Below are 14,281 nucleotides of genomic sequence, written 5' to 3' on the forward strand. Positions count from 1 at the left end.
GGTGCAGTTCAGGTACAGACATGTGCAGACAGGCTTGCCTTTGGTGTGTCTTCGGCACACCAGTGGCGTGTCCACTGTGCGGCTACACTGCTGCCTCCATTTAGTAGTTGCTGGGGGAGGGAGGGGCATTGGGCAGCAGGAGAAGTGAAAAACAGCAGTAAGCAAGCAGCGAGGCGGCTGGCTCGCTTACAGCAGATACCACAAGTAAATTAGGTAAATAAAGTAAATGCTAGCTAAACCGGGAAAGAAAACGGCTAACTAGACACTGCAATTGGACATGGAACAAACAGTCAGTGGAATCTCGGCTAAACAGGCTAAACTGAAAGGAAAATGCAAAACGGTACAAATAAATGACAATCACAGCAAAAAAACAGGCAAGACAAGAGAGGAAGGAGGCCGTGAGTGGGGAGGCGAGTGGTCGCGACAGCTGCACAGAGGCGGCACAGCAACCTGCAGCAGGGGAGCCTGAAGAGTCAGCGAGAGGGAGTATTGTATTGTATGGACTTGCTTGCTCCATCCAGTTTGTGTGGTTTTCTAGAATGCATGGAAACCAATTTTTCCCTTGCTTCTCATTTCCTAACCAAAAAAATCATGATGTCAGTGTGGGATATATTTTGCAGGTACCCCAGCTCAAATAAGACACACACTCTCTTTTTCAGCTGCTCCTCTTGCTGCATGCAATCACTTATTCATAATCACACAATTAAGTTGAATTGATCCAAAACAGATGAGGGTGCATAGTGTTTTTATTCTCACAGCACCATTAGCCATTCAATGATTGAAGAATCAATAATAATATACACAAAATTAAATGCGCCCACAAGGAGAAAGGGGAGAGTGCAAGGGAAAAACACATTTCTGATAGTTAATACATCACTAATCAGATTTCATATGCATGAATCCACAAGTCAAATCATAAATGCCATTGATCCATATACGAGAGGTCAAATAAAATGCATATATCAACAAAACTTTTTGGTAGAAGAGACTCCTAGGTTGCTGAATCTATCAAGCTAATATTAGGAGTTCTTGGTTGTAGATGAATGTCTACGTTTCGACCCAGAAAATGTAGGACAGTAATCCCTTACTGCGCGGGTCTTCATCAGGACGTGAGGGGAAGGTAGGGGGTAAAGTGGGGCTGATTCCTAAACATAATGGAAGGAAAAAGAACTAATTACTTAAACTGGTCTATTAAAGTCCCAAAGCAGTGAATAAACGGAAAGGGTCCGTTAATGAAGGATTAAAGGGTTTAAATTAAGTTAGATTAAATTAAAGGTCGGGGGTTATACTGAGGCATGTAGAGCATAATCGGAGTTATCTGTTAGGAAGAAAAAGGCGGCCCGAAAAGACGTGGTCCGTGACAGGGCTGGGGTTTTTTTCGGTTGTTTTTTGCTGGGACTTTTTGCGGTTGTCGTTATCCGTATCTAAGGACATTAATAAAATAGGCGCCAATCACTCATATGCTAAGGACATCGTTATGGCCGTGTACATTGTGGATTATTTAAATTTAGCCTACCTCACCACAGCGGGATAGTAGAAAAAAGGGGTAGATTGGTTCCAGCTCCTTTTTCAATAACGCAGATGTTTCAAAAATATCCGTAAAGTGAAAAGATCACTCTGCAATCTGCAAGGGCAAAGGGTCAGGATGAGTAAACGGGTAAGTTTAGGGGCCCCACATCGGCAGCTGATTCAAAAGATGGCAGATATCGCCTGTGGAGGACTTACCCGAAAGGATTAAGCTATTCGCGGAGCGTGCGAGCCAGAGTCTCACCGCGTCTGCTGCAACCAGGAAGTGTTGCCCGGGTAACTAGGTGGGTTAACAAGCCTCGGTGAAGAAAGACTCCCGTTGTTATGGTAACCGGGAGAGCAAAACGCCGCGATTGCTTTCACATACCCAGTGAAGAAAAGACTCCCAAGGTAGCAAAACTTATTAAAGGGGGGAAAAATTGAACCTCGCTAGATTAGGTAGAATGTACGATTGTCTTACTTGTGAACAATATTTCAGCCAAAGGTGAGGGCTTGTGTCACGGATTGCGCAGACCTGCCTAAACGGAGCAGTCAAAGCGCACTATGGAACATAAGAAATTGTTGGCCACAAAAAACTGCAAATGTACATCAGATAAAGCACATGCTGAAGCATCATTCTGAAGGCGCGGACCTACCAAGCATGGTGGTCGGGCGCACGATGTATCAATTAAAGGGGGTAACCCAGAGATTTAGTGAATAATTAAAAAAGGGGAAGTAAAAAATTTAAAAACATTAGGAACCGTCAGTGGGGTCCCAGAGTTCATCAAATAGCATAACACGTTACAGTATTCAGGCGCAAACCTGCCGAGTATGGTAGTCAGGCGCCCGTCATATCAGAAAAATTCAATTTGACATGTGAAAAGCATTACACGCTGCAGCATTCTTTATAAAGGCGCGAACCTACCGAGTATGGTGGTCAGGCACCCGTCATATCAGAAAAAATTCAATTGACATATGAAAAACAACACAGAGGCTTATTGAAACATGGACAAAAAACAGTAGGTGATCATGTCACCGGGTTCGCGCGAGCCTACCACATGGTGATTAAACGCATAACCATTTCAGAGGATAGCCATTTGCGCAAAACTGCTCTCGGACTCATTCAAACCCATGCGTACTGAGTCAAAAAATCTGATCCATTTAATCTCCCTGACATTGAGAATGGGTTCTATACTGCCACCCCTTGGGCCTAATCTGACCTGTTCCAATACAATCCACCTCAGACTTTCCGGGGGGTGATTTTTCTCATTACAATGGTCAACTAAGGGGGCTCCTGCAACCCTACACCTTACACGGCTGCAGTGCTGCAGAAAACGCACTTTGGCTCGTTGTTGTGTCTGTCCCACATATATCAAATCACAGGGGCATGTTATGCAGTACACCACATTGGTGGAATTACAGTTTGTATGTGACTTAAGTGGAACTTGTTGTTGTTTGTGACTAAACACTTTGGTTTGAATTGTCGCTGGACAGGCCTTACATGAACCGCATCGGTAATGTCCCACAATAGGAGGTAGGTTCCACATGGTTGTTATGGATGGTTCATTGGGGGTCGTGAGGAATGAGGACACCACATGATCACGGATGTTCTTCGCTTTCTTGAAAGCGTGATGGGGTGGGCCGCTGCTATCGAGGTCCTCAGATACCAAATTTCAATACTTATTGATAGTTTTCTTTATCATATTACTTTTTGTAGAAAAAGTGGTTACACAGATAAGACGTTCATCATTGTTACTCTGTCTTTCTCCAGATTGTAGTAAGGTTTCTCTTGGGTTGAACCATGCTCGCTTTTTGGCTTGCTTGACCAATCGCCTCGGGTATCCACGTTCAAGTAGTCTATCCATGAGTATTATCGATTGCTCCATGTAGTCATCTTTCCTGCTGCAATTACGTTGAATCCGTAAAAACTGGCCGAAAGGCAAGTTGTCACGGAGTCCTCTCGGGTGATGGCTGGAGTATAGAAGTAGGGAATTTCTCTCTGCGGGCTTCCTGAAAAGAGTAGTGTGGAGGGTCTCATTCTCCACGAAAATTGTTAGGTCCAGGAAATCAATAGATTTTTTATCAAAATTAATGGTGAATTTTATATCAGGAGATCTACCATTGAGCCAATTGAAAAAGTTGGTGATTTCATCTTCAGTTCCTGACCAAATACAGATGATGTCGTCAATGTATCTCATCCACATGTGTATTTGGGATCTGAAAGGGTTGACATCATTGAGTATGAACATGTCTTCATACATTGACATGAAAATTATGGCCAAGTCTGGGGCAAAAGACGCTCCCATCGCGACCCCCTTAGTCTGGAGGTAAAAACAATTCCGAAATATGAAAAAATTCCTCATCATTGCAATTTTGAGTAATAGGATGATAAACGATGTGGGTACCCGAATGGGTGCCTCCCGTTTGTCAAGTGCAATTGTCATAGCCACAAGGGCCTCCTCTTTGGGTATGCTAGTGTAAAGTGACACAATGTCACAAGTTGCCAACAAATCTTGGTGAGAATCAAAAGGATGTCCGTCAATCAAGTTGATGGTGTGTGTAGTGTCCCTTAGATACGTTGTGGTGGCCTCCGCCAGGGGTTTTAGAAAAAAATCAATGTATCTACACAAAGGTTCCAATAATGAGCCGCATCCAGACACTATGGGTCGTCCTGGGGGCTGGTGGAGATCCTTATGGACTTTAGGTAGAGTATAAATGGTAGGGAGGCGTGGGTTCTTCTGGTTCAGATACTGGAATTCATGATCCGATAGAAACCCTTGTTGTAAACCATCCTGTGTGACCCTCAAGATCTCAGCCATTAAGTCTTTTGATGGGTCGCCACTCAGTTGTTTGTAACTGGTCCCATCGTTCAACTGTCTCATGATCTCCCTCGTGTAATCATCCAAGTCCTGGACGACGATGGCACCGCCCTTATCCGCGGGTTTCACAACTACTTCCGTGTTGTTTTTTATAGATTTTAGCGCAAGTTTCTCGGCTCTGCTGGTGTTGTACTTAACAAATTTCTTCTCATCCAAGATTTTCTTCACATCCCGTAGCACAAGACTTTCGTATGCCAGGATGCGCTGAGTCATGGCATAAGTTGATGGTACAAAGGTGGATGGTACCTTCAGATTGGTTGCTGACGAAGACTGTTGGAAAGGTTTGTCCTTGAAGAAATATCTGATTCTTATTTTCCTAAAGAACTTATGAAGTTCAACTAAAGTGTTGAAAGCATCAGGTGTAGAAGTCGGCACAAAGGATAGGCCGCGGCTGAGCACTTTGATTTCATCATCCTTTAGGGTGTATTTCGAGATGTTTATCACCGGGGAGGTTTTCTCTACCATCTGTAGTTCTTCCTGCGGGTTGAGAAAAAGTGGTTACACAGTGGTTACACAGATAAGACGTTCGTCATTGTTACTCTGTCTTTCTCCAGATTGTAGTCATTTTCCTTGTAAATATACATAGTTGAAACCTGTACAGTTCACTTATTTTCACACGTTTTTTTGTTTCGCTCACAGTATCACTTGGGACACATTGCACTTTTGTATATTCTGTGTATGTCGCAGACCTAATTACAGTACCATCTGTCCTGTTTGAAATATAAAAAATCGTTACAAACTGGTACATTAGTGTTTCTTTCTTTTGCCAACCTCCCTCTAAGAATTGAATTGCCATTGAGCTTGTTATACTTACCAAGTATTGTATAAATAATATGCCACAGGAACCATTGTTTACCAGTAATCTGGACAAGAAATAATTCAATATCTTGTAGATATTTGGCCAGTTTCAAGCAAGAGAAAAACATGTGGATCGTGACAGCAGCCAAGATACCACATCTGCTGCACGAGTTCCCACGGTTACTAGACCATCTCGAGATTTTCCTGAGGGTATAATATAAGTCAAAGGCTGACATGTAATGTTGGGCTCTCAGACTGCTAGTTATCAAAATCTGATTGGCCAGCTCCAATGAAACTGCCAAGTCAGTACCCTCTTGTCCAAATTTCCTGTCCCACCTATCATTTTGGATAGTAAGGTCGTCGGGCAGGCCAGAGATAAGTGTTTGATATATTACTCCAATCCGAGATCTTTTCTCTATGATCCCCACCAAAGGAATTTTCACAAACTTGTCCACTCCTAGGCCCCCATTAGGATGGCGGGCGGACTTTGCCCACCCACCATTCCTGTGCAAAACGGGACCGCCCGCCATAGGAGCGGCGGTTCCGCCTTGGCAATTAGGATGCGCCCGCCACACTGGCAGGCGCATCCTGTATTTTTACCATTGCGGCGGGCGGTGCTGAAAGCGCCGCCCGCCGCAATGGTAAAAATGCACGTTGTGCATTCCAAAGCACAACATGACAGGCACCGCGCGGTGCCTGCCATGTTGCACTTTGAAATGCGGGGGGTACCATAGGTACCCCCCATGTGCACCCCCCACTCCCCCGGAGTCCCTGGGGACCCGCAACGGGCTCCCACAGGGATTCTCCGCATACCTTTCCGTGGCGGCATTGCCGCCATGGAAAGGCATTCAAATTTGCCCATCATAATATGGCTGGCGGTGTCTGATAGACACCGCCACCATATTATACCTTTTCCGCCCCGGTCGCCTTGCAACCGGTTCTGAAAAGCGCTGGGCGGTCTTACCGTCCGCCACGGTCCCCCGCCATCCTAATATGGCAGGGGGTCTTTAGAGCAAGGATGGCGGGTGGATCGCCCCCGCCTGGCTGGCCATGGCTTCCGCCAGCCTGGCGGGGGCGATACGCCTGCCATCCTAATGGGCCCCCTGGTGTTGCGTACTTGAGCAGGTTGGTCCTGATTTGTAAGAACTTGATAAAGTGCCTTGTAGGTAATCCATATTTGTCTTGAAGGCCAGAAAAAGAAGAAATTTGGCCCTCGGAGAAGAAATCGCCCAATACAATAATTCCTAAATTACCCCAACTGAAAGTGATCGAGTCCTGAAAAATTGGAGGCAAAAGACCATATGACAGCAGGGGGTATGAGCATTAATATTCGATATGCCGAATCGCCGTCAAATTTTTATTCCAGACAGAATAGACAGTTCGAAGGACTTTAAATTACATTTCTGACTAAGCAATTAGGAGCATCTTCCCCAAGTAGAGTCTCAAAATTGTAGGTCTGGCAAATTGCGGCACCACTGCCTTTCCCCCAGACACTAATAACCCCATTTGCTGTAACAATGCACCCAATGATACAGCATTAAGGAAGGTAGACCATAGCCACCCCTTGATCTGGGGAGTATTAGCCATTTGAATTCCCTTCTGGATTTGTGATAACCCCACAAGAATCTTGTACACGCCCTTTCTGCACTAGAAATACAATGTGCTGGGAATTCGATGGGGATGGTCCTAAATAGATATAAACATTTAGAAAATATAGACATTTTGATGATATTGGAGCGACCATGGAGTGAGAGATGCAGATGGTCTAATCTCTCCAGAGTCTGATTCACATTTTTAATCATTTGTTACATATGATTTCTTGTATCTGCTCCACAGATGGCAAGATCTTCACCCCCAATTAGGTTGCTACTGGGGCTATTGGAAACCCTTCCAGTTTTGAGTAATCTGAATGTTTGTCTTGGCTTTTGTCGACATTAAGCGTATAACCCGGGACTGCGCCAAATTGCTTGGCTAAATCATAAACTACTGGGAAAGCAGAGCAAATATCCTTTGTGAAGATGGCGACATCGTCGGTGTAGGCTAGTGTTTTATAAGCCACACCATTGACAGTAGCAGCCTGAATTCGTAGATCGTAGTCCAATTTACTCAGAAAAGGGTCAATATAAATTGAGAATAGAAGCGGAGAACAGGAGCACCCTTGACGGGTTCCTCTGCTGATAGAGAGGGAGCACGACTCTTGACCAGAGATACGGACGGAGGCCTCTGGGGAGATATATAAGGCTTGGATGGCTGTGATGAACTCCTGTGGGAATCCCTTGTTTTTTAACAACAGCCATAGAAAGCCCCAGGAGACCCTGTCAAACGCTTTTCGCCGTCCAACAGGATCATTGCCAAAGGTTGTTTGCAGACTTGGGCCCAATCGAATAATGCTATTGCCCATGGTCTGATGTGTCGCGGCCAGGTATAAATCCATGCTGGCGGGTGGAAACCAGGGGGGCAATGACCTTTCCTAGCCTGAGTGCGATGATTTTAGCATAGATTTTGCTATCAGCACAGATTAGGGAGATCGGGCGATAGGAAAAAGGACTTGGCTCTGGTTTGTCTTTTTTTATAAAGACTACAATAGTAGTCTTGTGCCATGAGTCAGGGGTCCGGCCATTCTTACCGAGTGAGAACAGGGATTCAAGCTCTCCAAATAGAGTGTGCCTAAATGTTCGATAGAATTTGAGAGGCAGTGAGTCAGGACGAGCAGCCTTCCCCGCTGCCAGTGAAGCTATCGCTAGTTCCATCTCCTCCCTGGTTATCGGGGAGGAGAGCACAATCCTCTGTTCCGATGTGACCTTGGAAGTTATATAATCATCCAGAAATTCCTCACCCGATATATCTTCTTCGTCCTCATCTGGAGAGTAGAGCGTCTTATAGAACTCTTGAAATACCTCCAGCACCTTGCCCAGTCGATCCTGAATCTGGCCCTTTTTATCTTTGATTCAGCATATCCGATTTGAAACACCCTTATGCTGTAGTCTTTTAGCCAGCAATCTGCCTGTATTCTCGCCATACTCATAAATGTCAGTTTCAAATTGAGTAAACCTAGCATCGAGTTCCTCCCCGAAGTGTTGGTGTATTCTATTTCTGCCAATTTCTATCTGACGTTGACAATCCTCGCTTTTTTCCTGATCTGCGATAACTCGAATTAGCTCTTCCTCTACTTCTCAAAGCTGGTTAACCCAACCATTAACCCTTTCTTTGATCACCTTCTGACGATGAAGGGAGAAACTGAAAGTCTCCCCCCTCACGGCTGCCTTGAAGGTGTCCCAGACAATTAACTCGGAGGCTGTACCCTTTTCCTCCAGAAAAAATCTGTAATCCAGTTTGTCATGTAACTACAATACCCTTGGTCTAATAGTAGTTTTCGCTCAAATGTCCAGGTTACCGCAACTTGTTTTGGTCCACTGGACGGAATTTGCATTAACGGATTATGATCTGAAATTACTCTGGGATGTATCTCACAGCTAGTCCCTTCAAGAATCGGATCTGAGACAAAAAAATAAACTAAACATACAAAATTGCTATGGGGTGCAGAAAGAAAAGTATAGCAAAGTTCAGTTGGTCGCAGTCTTTGCCAGACATCTACCAAGGCATGTTCGTGGCAAAGCCCACAAATAGCTTTGAATATCTTGCCCTTCCTCTCGAAGTATGGGGTATTACTATATAAGTCAAAGTTAGCATTCAAATGGATATTAAAATCCCCACATAGAACTTTGGCAGAGGGCCACTGAGCAAGTTCGATACTCAGGAAATTGTTAATAGAAGGGTCATCGAGGTTGGAGCCATACAGAGAGCAGATAGTGTATGGTGACCCCCTGATTAATATGTCAGCGATTACCCAACAACCTAAATTGCCTACCTTCACTTGCTTAGCGATACACATGCCTTGCATGGCCATTATAGCTACACCCCTGGTAGTTGTAGCTTGTCGGGAACATGCAATCAGATCGAGACCGACTTCTTTTAACCAGGCACGGTTGTTCCAAGAGACGTGAGTCTCCTGCAGACATAATAAATCTATGTCCAAATGCATAATGAGTTTAGCTAAAATTCCCCTCTTCCTTCTATCATTTAACCCACAGCAGTTTAGAGAACAAATTTGAGTGAAGTTATGCCTACCCATCATCATTTACTACTGTCCAGACCAGCCCAGTGAACCCAAAGTGCATCGATCTGGAGTCTCTGATCCGGATATGGCCCGAATGAGATTAACCAAGCAATGCTTTAAGATAATTTGTATTGTTTGCCTTAACGATGTTAAAAAAAAAGTTTGTACCCCACCACTAAACACCCTTGTAGCCCCCCCGACCCTCCCCCTACCCTTGTAACCTTACCCCCCCTGTACCCTACAAGAACAATGAAGAGCAACTAAGTAGAAAACAAAAGAACAGAAGAAGACCCTGAACTAAGAGAGACCGGGAAAGACCAGGTCTAACCAAGAGCATAGAGAAAACGGGAGCCCTCTCGACCAAGGTTAATTACAAAGTTAATTAAAGCAAGAAAACAATAAAATCCTACATTATAGACATAGTGCTGTCCACTAACAGCTCTAAAAGTTAAATCGGGGATTTTGCCCAGTCTTCATGGAAAGTAGAAATTCTTTAGCCTGAACCTCTGACTGGAAAAAGTGAGTTTTCCCTTTAAAAATCACTTATAATTTGGCTGGGTTCAGGAGAAAAATCTGAGCACCCTTAGCCTGGAATTCGGGCATCAATTGTTGAAGGTGCCAATGCTGTTCAACTGTCTTCTGACAGAAGTCAGGGCGCACGAAAAAGTTTCAGCCTTTCCCGGCTCTTTTGCGGTCGGGCCTGGCCAGATCATACAGGGATTCCGGGGCCAAAAAGTTGTTGAGGGAGATCAAGATGGCACGAGGGCGATTGTCAGACTGCCCCCCTGAGCTACGTTGATTAAATGGGAAGCAATGCGCCCTTTGAATTTGGGTCTTCCAATCCCATTGAGGGAGATCTGGAAAAGCTTTCTCAAAAAGTTCGATCACGAATTGGCGGATGTTGGAACCTTCATTGCCCTCAGGAATATCCAAAATTCTTAAATTATTGCGCCTAGCCCGATTTTCCAGGTCAGTTAATTTAAACAGAGTGTCATCTCTAATCGATTGTACAGATTCCATCTTAGATTTTTGGGCGGTCAGTTCATCTTCGAGTTGGGAGATCCTGGTTTCTGCATCTCCGATTCTAGAGGAAAAGTCTGAGCATGTCTTAGCTATACGACGGATAGAATGTTGAAGTTTCCTACAAGCCCCTTGTGTGCGGGAGCTTTCAGCGCTTGACTCCTCCCTATGTGCCATCATCACCTGATAGATTGTAGATAGCGTGATTTCTTCAGGGTAGGTGAGAGCTGTAGCCATTCTAACAGGTATTGCTTCGTCCATAGTGTTGTTTTTGTCTACCAAGTCTGGTGAATAAGAATAGTTCCAAGACATAGCCCCTGTGACCTCCTCAGTCAGGGTAGGACAAGCAGAAATTGCTCTGAGTTCATCTGAGAATGATCAGAGTCACCCTGCCAATGGAAGCTACTGGTGTCGCTTCCGTCACAAGCCCAGTCCTAATCCTGGATGTCATCTTCTGAGGAATTAGATACATCAGATAGAGAAAATAATTTATCAGCTGAGTCAACCTCTCTATTAGAATCAATACCTTCCATCTGAGTATTTAAGGCTACTGTTTTAGATGTATCCGTGCCCGCGGGCTCTTGCGGTCCAGCTAAGGAAACTGCTTTAACCAGAATGCATTTCGTTTGCTGGGTGGAGATTAGGTCGATATCTGGTCTTTCCAGGGAGTCAGTCACAGTGCAGCCAGAGGCTTCACCTAATGCTGCACAAACAGACACCAATGACTCTGCATCCTGGTGTATCGGTGCGTTCCCCTGCAGAAGCGCAAGTAAGGAAGACTCCCCAATGACATGAGCTGCTGGCAACTCTGCAGAGTCATCCGGAATGAGAGTTGGCGGCTTTAGTGATGCTTATCCTCTGGCCCCCATGGGAGCATTGAGTGGCGGCTTGGCTTTCTGTGACTGCACTTTAAACAGCGCTGGGACAGTCTGTTTCCCCCAGCCAGCGGTGTGAACTTTGCTGGTGGATTCCGTCACGGAGGTAGGCGCTGCTTGGGACTTGCAGACCTCCCAGCCCTCGGCGCTAATATCGGCTGCAGGAGTTTTTGCCTGGTTGCTTGGGGCAGAGGATGAGCAGCGGCCCCTGCCACTTTTGCTAGATACCTTTGGCGGCATGGTAGCAGGCAACGGATCAGTACCGCAGACTGTACAGCTGTCAGGAATGTGGCAGATGCAAGAGAGCTCCGGCTCCGAGACGCCAAATAGCAGGGGAGCGGAACGCTCCATGTCCAGATCTGAGAACGCCAAATTATTCAGGGGGACCGGCCAAGACTACGTTGGTAAGTACCCGGTTCTTTCAGTTCAGGTAGTTCAGGTAGCGAAGTTCTTCATTGCAGGATAGACAGGTCAGTGGTGGAGAGTGAGGGAGCAGTGCACTCAGTTGTCTGTGCGGCCGCCATCTTGCCTCCCAGATCCACCTCAATTATCGATAACTAGAGTTTCAAAAGGAAACTAAACTGGGCCTCTTACACAGTTTGGACCCAAATCCTTTACTTCCTTTAGTTATTCTGCAGTTAGTTTTCCATGTCTTCTCTTAGTAGTGCTGGTCGTTGTTGTGCCCTAGGATGATATGCTGGGTGATGATTAAAGACAGGACTCTTGGAGCATGGGGAAATACGTAAGCAACAACACAGGGCCCCATAGAGGATATCAATCCACACCAACATCCAGGCAGATGTTCAGGCAGCATGAATAAATGCAAAGGCAACCTGCATTGGTGCCCCAACTTTACTTCTATTAGCAGTCCCCCATTTTGGATCAAATCATCATTGCCCTTTGCCGAGATCTTAGCATATTCCAATGTTTTCCCCAAGCAAATCCCAGATCGAATTGGAAGTCAATGGGTGAATAGCAAAATTCCATATTTTCACAAAGCTGTCTGCTTTGACAAATAGTGGGCTCATTGTGCCAACAAACAATATAAATACCAACAGCCACAGTCTCTCATACATGCTGCTTGGTTGATTGTTGCACCTATCTCTCTAGCACTACTCATTAGGAAGACTCTGGCAGCTTTCTTTTGCTGAAAGACCTTTGTTGTAATTGCAGTATTTTGCCATGTTTTGCTTTTACTATTCCTACTGTTAGTGGCGCTCTCTTAACTGGAGTTAACTATGTATCTGCTGTGCCTTCTTCCTTTTTCAGAGTGAGAGGAAGTCTATGTTCTTCTACCCAGATTACACAGAGGAGGCAAAGGGGGTCTTTGCTGTGCGCTATGGCAAATACAAAGCACACTTCTTCACACAAGGTATGTTGGAATCCATATGCTTAATGGGAAGTAGAAGTGACTGGCTGAGGACAATGAGAGGTTGGTCCTCCCAGAGCAGAATGAGAGTTGATGCAGAAGAATGAGAGTACCTGAATGGAGAGGTGTGGCACTGGGTGGAATTATAAAAATGTGCTAATTGCAGACTAAATGGGAGTGTGTACAGTAACTGGAGATTGATTGAGAGCATGCACATCGATTTAAAGGGTGTGAGAGTGCAAGATTGTTAGGGAAGTGTGAAAGTATGTCGGGGCAGTTTAAGAACAAAGTATGGTGATGGGTAGGGAAGGGAGCTTGTGAATGGAATGATGGGTAGTATAGCAAATGGAAACAGACGAGGGATGAGCACAAACAGGGGACCAGGAAGGTTGAGATAACTGCGATTAACATAGGGTATGATGTCTGAGGCAGAACGGTTTGGTGAGCATTGCATGAATTTCAGCAGTAGCAAAGTAGGGGAACAAATAGGTTGGCAGTCAGAAGGGCGAGTGGGCAGTAATATTCAGATAGACTGTTGAATGGGATAACTGGTTAGCTGGGCTGAATGTGGTGAGGCTGTTTAACAGAGTGGTGAGTCAGCAAAATAGGCAAGCAGATTGGCCAGTTGGAGGTGGCCAAGAGCAAAGCTGTGTCTGTTTAGTGTAGCAGGTTTTCAGAAGCTTAATTCATGACCCCATGTCTACTTACTTAGTAGACCACATTTTTTATAAGAATTAGGTTTGCAAGATGATAATATATGCGGTGGGGATTGGATGCATCATTAATTTTGTCAACTCGCATTTTTTATTTATGTTGGGCGAAAGAATGGTCAGGAGATTCTTGCATCATATGATTGAAGCTTATGGTCCCACTTTCACCTTGTGTCTTACTGATACCATTATCAAATATTTTTGGAAAATATCTTAAGATTGGGTGCGAGGGTTTGGAATATTCTATTCTATTCACCTGATTTGTACAGTGCCTAGCTACCCGACAAAGGGCTTCCCCACGCTGTGAACAACTGCTGGAGTGAGGAAAGTTAAAAATAATGAGATTAGGGATACAGGTAAGTTTTTAGGTTCTTTCTAAAACTCATAAAATTGTCGTCTGTTCTCAGGCTAATCAGCGAAAAGTTCCAGAGTTTGGGTCCCAGAAAAGTGAAGGAGCGACCTTCACTTTGACTTTAGCTTTCTGAAATCTGGTAACAGCAATAAGCTCAAGATTGCTGGACCTGAGAGCCCTGTTGGTCCGATAGGAGGTGACCAGCTGATGAAGGGCACATTTTATGTTTTGCCCTATGTGTAACACATAGTGCCTTAAATTGTACTCTACATCTTAAAGGCAAGCAGAGAAGATTTTTCAGCGCTGCACAGGCTGACATTGTGTTAGGGATACCTAGCAGAATTGGAGCTGCAGCGTTTTGAATAACTTGAAGTTTGTTGATAACCGAGAGAGGACTGCCTAATTACAGTGAGTTGCTGTAATCAAGGCATGAGAGAGTCAGTCCTTGGATCACAATTCTCTGTGACTCCATTGGAAGCCGTTTCAGAGTTTTTCTTAAGGCTCTCAAAAAGCCAAAGCAGCTGCCAGCCACCCTGTTTACTTAATCCCCAAGCGCTTTCCTTCCGTCTTAAGTGGTGGCCGTTTTCCTAATGAATAAGGCCAGCTTATCTGGTCCAAGAGTGTTGGGTTATTGCCAACAACCAGGACCTCAGTT

General features: G+C 44.9%; 1 protein-coding gene across 1 annotated transcript in view; it reads left to right on the plus strand.

The window, feature by feature from the left end:
* Positions 1-14,281, plus strand: part of LOC147750913 (arylsulfatase A-like) — a 495,797-nt gene that overhangs the window by 441,904 nt on the left and 39,612 nt on the right. The window contains exon 8 of the mRNA XM_086937290.1: positions 12,465-12,567. Within this exon, the coding sequence (XP_086793416.1) occupies positions 12,465-12,567 (103 nt within the window). The remainder of the gene's footprint in view (positions 1-12,464; positions 12,568-14,281) is intronic.

This window comes from Lissotriton vulgaris, chromosome 1_1 (genome assembly GCF_964263255.1).
Source record: "Lissotriton vulgaris chromosome 1_1, aLisVul1.2, whole genome shotgun sequence".
Lineage (NCBI taxonomy): Eukaryota > Metazoa > Chordata > Amphibia > Caudata > Salamandridae > Lissotriton > Lissotriton vulgaris.